Source organism: Palaemon carinicauda, chromosome 28, assembly GCF_036898095.1.
Source record: "Palaemon carinicauda isolate YSFRI2023 chromosome 28, ASM3689809v2, whole genome shotgun sequence".
NCBI classification, from domain to species: Eukaryota; Metazoa; Arthropoda; class Malacostraca; order Decapoda; family Palaemonidae; genus Palaemon; species Palaemon carinicauda.
In genome coordinates this window covers 99678625-99683180 of record NC_090752.1, presented here as the reverse complement: position 1 = coordinate 99683180, position 4556 = coordinate 99678625, and the positions used below count along the sequence as shown (strand labels likewise).

At 55.2% G+C, this 4556-nt stretch overlaps 1 protein-coding gene across 1 annotated transcript in view; it reads left to right on the top strand.

The window, feature by feature from the left end:
• LOC137621965 (serine/arginine repetitive matrix protein 2-like) overlaps positions 1–3515 on the top strand; it is a 9933-nt gene extending 6418 nt beyond the window's left edge. Inside the window, exons 3-7 of the mRNA XM_068352463.1 lie at positions 668–913; positions 1061–1252; positions 1560–1682; positions 1950–2100; positions 2212–3515. Coding sequence (XP_068208564.1) covers positions 668–913; positions 1061–1252; positions 1560–1682; positions 1950–2100; positions 2212–3515 — 2016 coding nt within the window. The remainder of the gene's footprint in view (positions 1–667; positions 914–1060; positions 1253–1559; positions 1683–1949; positions 2101–2211) is intronic.
• The last annotated feature ends 1041 nt before the right edge of the window (positions 3516–4556 follow it).

The following is a 4556-nucleotide window of genomic DNA, read 5'->3' as shown; positions in this document are numbered from 1 at the left end:
ATTTTGACAATTAAGGAATAGATCAAACTTTAACGCAATAGGAAATAAATCAGAATTACACTTACAATTACTTAACTGTTACTCCTATGTCCTTAGGCTCACATAAGGTTACCAAACGGGTAATCAAAATAAATACACTTCACTGCTTAACCTAGTCTCACAGGGCCCGTTACAAAAGTTTTTAATATGAAATGTACTTACATTAACATACTACACTTTTAACTTAGGCACACATTAGTATCACCAATGTTTGGACAACAATATTCACGGTATATGTTGCAGAGAAATCAATATTCATTTGTTCCGTAACCTAATACAAACCACGCTATTTACATGGGGTATTATTTTGGCGGAGCTGAAATGACAAGCCATTAAATTTTAACGAGGGTTAACTACCCCCTCGCTAGTTAGCGGGGGCTAGGGAAGGGGTAGCTAGCTACCCCTCCCCCCCCCCCCCCCTCACACACTGTGAATAGCTAAATTCACTTTTGGCTCGGGTGATGATCAGACGTTTCTGCTCTCACCCTCCCTTGACAGCCTTTTGTGTGAGAAGTTGGCCTCGACTCTATAACAATGCGTACTTGCCCTGGACTTCCTAATCGCCCGTGCGGGACTTCTATGTCCTCTATGAATACGGATCCTCACGCCCTTTGCCCCCTTTTCCAAGGTCAATGGTGTGACAAAGTGGGAGAAGTTCGGCCGTAGGCGCAAGAAGAAGTCCAAGAGAGACCGATCTCCTTCGAAGGTGACTTTGAAGAAGGAGGTCTCTAAGGACTCCCCTTACGCCGCCCGAACCTCCTCCGAAAGTCTCCCTCGTCTGACTTCACCTGTGAAACCGCCGAGTGAGATCGCAGGCTCTAGTGGTTTTTGCCAACTTCGGGGTGGTGGAGAGGGCGTGGCCTCCCTTAGCGAGGTTGTTCCCTCTCCTCCCCCGGGGGAGGATATTTTATATTTTGATGAATTTGACTGTACGGTATCTAACCATGGTTTATTTCAGCTTTGGGCTTCCTTGGGGCTTAAAGGCACTCCCTCCAAGGAAGGCCTGTTTGACTTGTTGCAGCTGGGGGCTGCAGTCAAACAGTCGCCGGTAATTCCGGAGGTTTATCCTTCGGACATTGTCGACGCTGTTTTGACTGTCCCTTCTGACGTGTCAAGTCAAACCCTTGATCCTGCTGCCTCGGATGTTGCTGGAGACTCTCCTCTCCCTTCCGCACAGCCTTCGAAAGGGAAGGTGGGCCCTCCGGTCTCTCCTGTGAGCTCATCTCCCCCCGGGGGAGCGCGCTTTCAGAGACACCTCTTCGAAGGACCGATGACCCTGACCCTTACCCAGGGGTCGCATTCGACGAAAGGCCCATAGGCCTCTTCGAGAGAGGGGGCTCCCTTCTCCCTATAAAGGGGTGAAGACGCGCCTCTTTGGGTCTTCTTCTCCTCCCCCTGCGGAGGAACTACCTCGTCAGGAGAAGGTCATACCTGCAACATCCCTTGACCTCTCTGCAGATCGTTCACGATCCCCTACTCCTGCCAGATCTTCAGTGCTGCCGTCACCTGTAATCCTACAGGCACCGTCCCCTTCGGGGGAAAAGGACTCTGGGGTTAAGTCCCTGGCCCCTGCCCGCGCACCTGCGCGCTTGCGTGCAGTTGAGCGTAGGTCATCTTCGTCACCTACTCGTCAACAATCTCCTGTTCGCCAGCGCTCTCCAATGCGCCAGTGATCTCCGGTGCGCCAGTGATCTCCGGTGCGCCAGCGCTCTCCTGCTTGCCAGCGCGCCCCTGGGCGCGCTCTTCATCTTGAGGATGATCAACGCTCCCCAACGCACCAGCGATCTCCTGCTCGCCAGCGTCTTTCTGGGCGCGCTCTTCAGCCTGTGAAGGACCAACGCTCCCCAACGCGCCAGCGATCTCCTGCGCGCCAGCGGTCTCCTGCGCACGAGCGCTCTCCTGCGCGCCAGCGCTCTCCTGCGCGCCAACGCTCTCCTGGACATCCAGAGAAGGTACAACGCCTTCCAACGCACCAGGGATCTCCTACTCACCAGAGCTCCCCTGCTCGCCAGCGCTCCTTAGGGCGCCCCCAGCCTGAGAAGCAACAAATTCCTGATGGGCGTACTGCGCACCATCACTCTCCTGCGCGCGCGCAAGCACGCACTAGTGCCTGTGCCTGTTGCACGCCCTGCACACCCACGCTCGCCAGTGCCCTCAAGATCTTCTGATTAGACGCTCCCAAGGGTTCACCTTTGCCTCACTCGTCGATTCCTGCACTCCCAGTTGCTCCTGCGCGCCCTTCGATTACTGAGCGCCTCTTAAGTTTGGCGCACATACGCCCACGATCTCCTACAGGTCGCCCTTCACGCCAACACGCTGTGGGGCCTGCAGGCGCTAAAGAAAGGGCCTCTCCTTCATACGCCCCAGTCACTGACAGATCTGCGCGCCACCTGTTGAGGGAGACCAAGTCTTTTAGGAGACATCTCTCTCCCTCCCACCATCACCAGCGCTCTCCTAAGAGGTCGCGCGCCCACTCACCAGCTCGTTCTCTGGAACGTTCTCCTACGCGTTCATATGCACGCTCTCCTACTCGACCTCGTGCATACCCTCCTGCGGGCCATTCACCTGCGCGCTCCCACTCGCGTTCACCTGCGCACCAATCTCCTGCGCGCCATCACGCGCAGTCCTATGGCCGCCATTCTCCTACGCGTGAACGCTCACCCACAGGACGCTCGCCTACACGCCATCGCGCTACCTCGCCCGCGCGCAAAACTTCTTTCACGAGCTCTCCCGGGCGCGGCATCGTACCCGCCCGTGTGGGTCATACGGATCGCAAGGATCATCAGCAGGACACTCCTCCTGGGAGGCGTTCCCACGATTCACCTCCGCGCAAGAGGAGGACAACGCCAGAACAAGAAAGATTGGCAGAGAGGTCTAGGCAATCATCTTTTTCTTTTCAAGAAGGCCCGGTTGTGTCCACTCCTAAGGGTCGCGAGATCCCCTTTTCTCCAGCGGGGATTGCTGACACAGCGTCAGTTACCCGTCTACCATGGTTCCACAACATGATCAATGCTGTGGTCCAGGCTATCAAGCCTTCCAGCACTGATCAGGGACGGGACCCTGTGACGGGTTCTCCACCGTTGAAGAAAAGGAAAGGAGTTGGCTTCGTGGTGACTCCTCCCCGGGGAAAACTGGTCTCCAGGAACCCCATCAAGCGGACCCCTTCTCCTTCTCCAACCTCTGCAGCTCCACCCCCTACTTTAGATGAGTTTATCTGTCCTCGGGGGATTCCTCTAACTCGGAGAATTCTCCCTTGGCACCAAGGGGAGATTTTTCTCCGGATAGAAGAGGGGTTGCACAGGAGGAGGGTCCTCCTCGGGCGTCTTTGTTGGAGTCCTACTTCCCTCCCAGAAGGGAATCGAAGGACACCAAGACTGTTCCAAAATCTTTATCGAGGATTCGTCAAGAGCCAGCTATCCCTGGGGAGGACGTCCACGTTTCTCCCCAAGAAGACTTCTTGGGGATGGGAGACTTAGCTGCCAGTCCACCAAGAGGAGAGCACAGCGAGTCAGAACATGCATTCTGGCAGGTCCTTGGATTGATGAGGGAGCTCAACAAAATCAAGGACCCGGAGACAGCCCCTCACGAGGGGAAAGACACCGTGCTTGACGAGGTTTTGGTGTCCAGAAGCACCCCAAGACTAGTGCGGCTTTGCCCTGATCTAAAGGGGTGAAAGGCACCAGAGACAAGGTCAAAGCTCAACTCTCCGGTCTGGCCTCCTCAGGAAGTTCTTCTGCCGGGTTCAGACTCCTCCCACCTCCTCTAGTCCAACAGAGGAGTATTTCGAGATCGACGGGGAGTCTTGCATGTCTCTTCTACTCCATCATTCCGTGGAAGAACTAGCAAAGGGAACTTCTTTCGAGAAGCTCTCTACCCGGCAGGTGACGTTTGCAGCGTCAGAGACCCAAAACATGGAAAAAGTCGCGAAGAGTGCCATGCAGGCAACTTCGTGGCTTGATCTCTGGCTTGGGTCTCTGGGCATCCTATTGCAATCCGAGGATCTGTCCAAGGAGAGCAATAGGAAAGCTTTGGAGACCTTCCTCCTCTCGGGCACTTGCTCTATTGAGTTTCTAGCCCACCAGGTCACTAACCTGTGGGCCAACATGATCCTCAAAAGACGCGATTCAGTGTCCGAGAGGTTCCATCCGAAGATCCCCACTGCAGACGTCAGCAGGCTCAGGCACTCCTCTATTTTTGGAGGGGAGTTACTGGAACCTCGTGATATGGAGCAGTCGGCTGAGAGGTGGAAGAGATCGAACCAGGACTCTCTCCTCCAAAGGGCCCTGACATCTCGGCCCTATAAACCTCCAGCCCCTCAACAACAACGTCAACAGCAGCCTCGCAAGACACCTAAGCAGGCTCCGGCAGCTAAGACAAGCGTGTCTAAGCCGCAGTCCTATCAGCCGAAAGACAAGAAACGCGGCAAGTCCTCTAAGGGAGGTAGAACTCCTAGAGGAAGCGGCAAAGGTCGCAAACACTAGGAGTGGCAGTCCCCCCGCGTGTCCACCTGTGGGGGG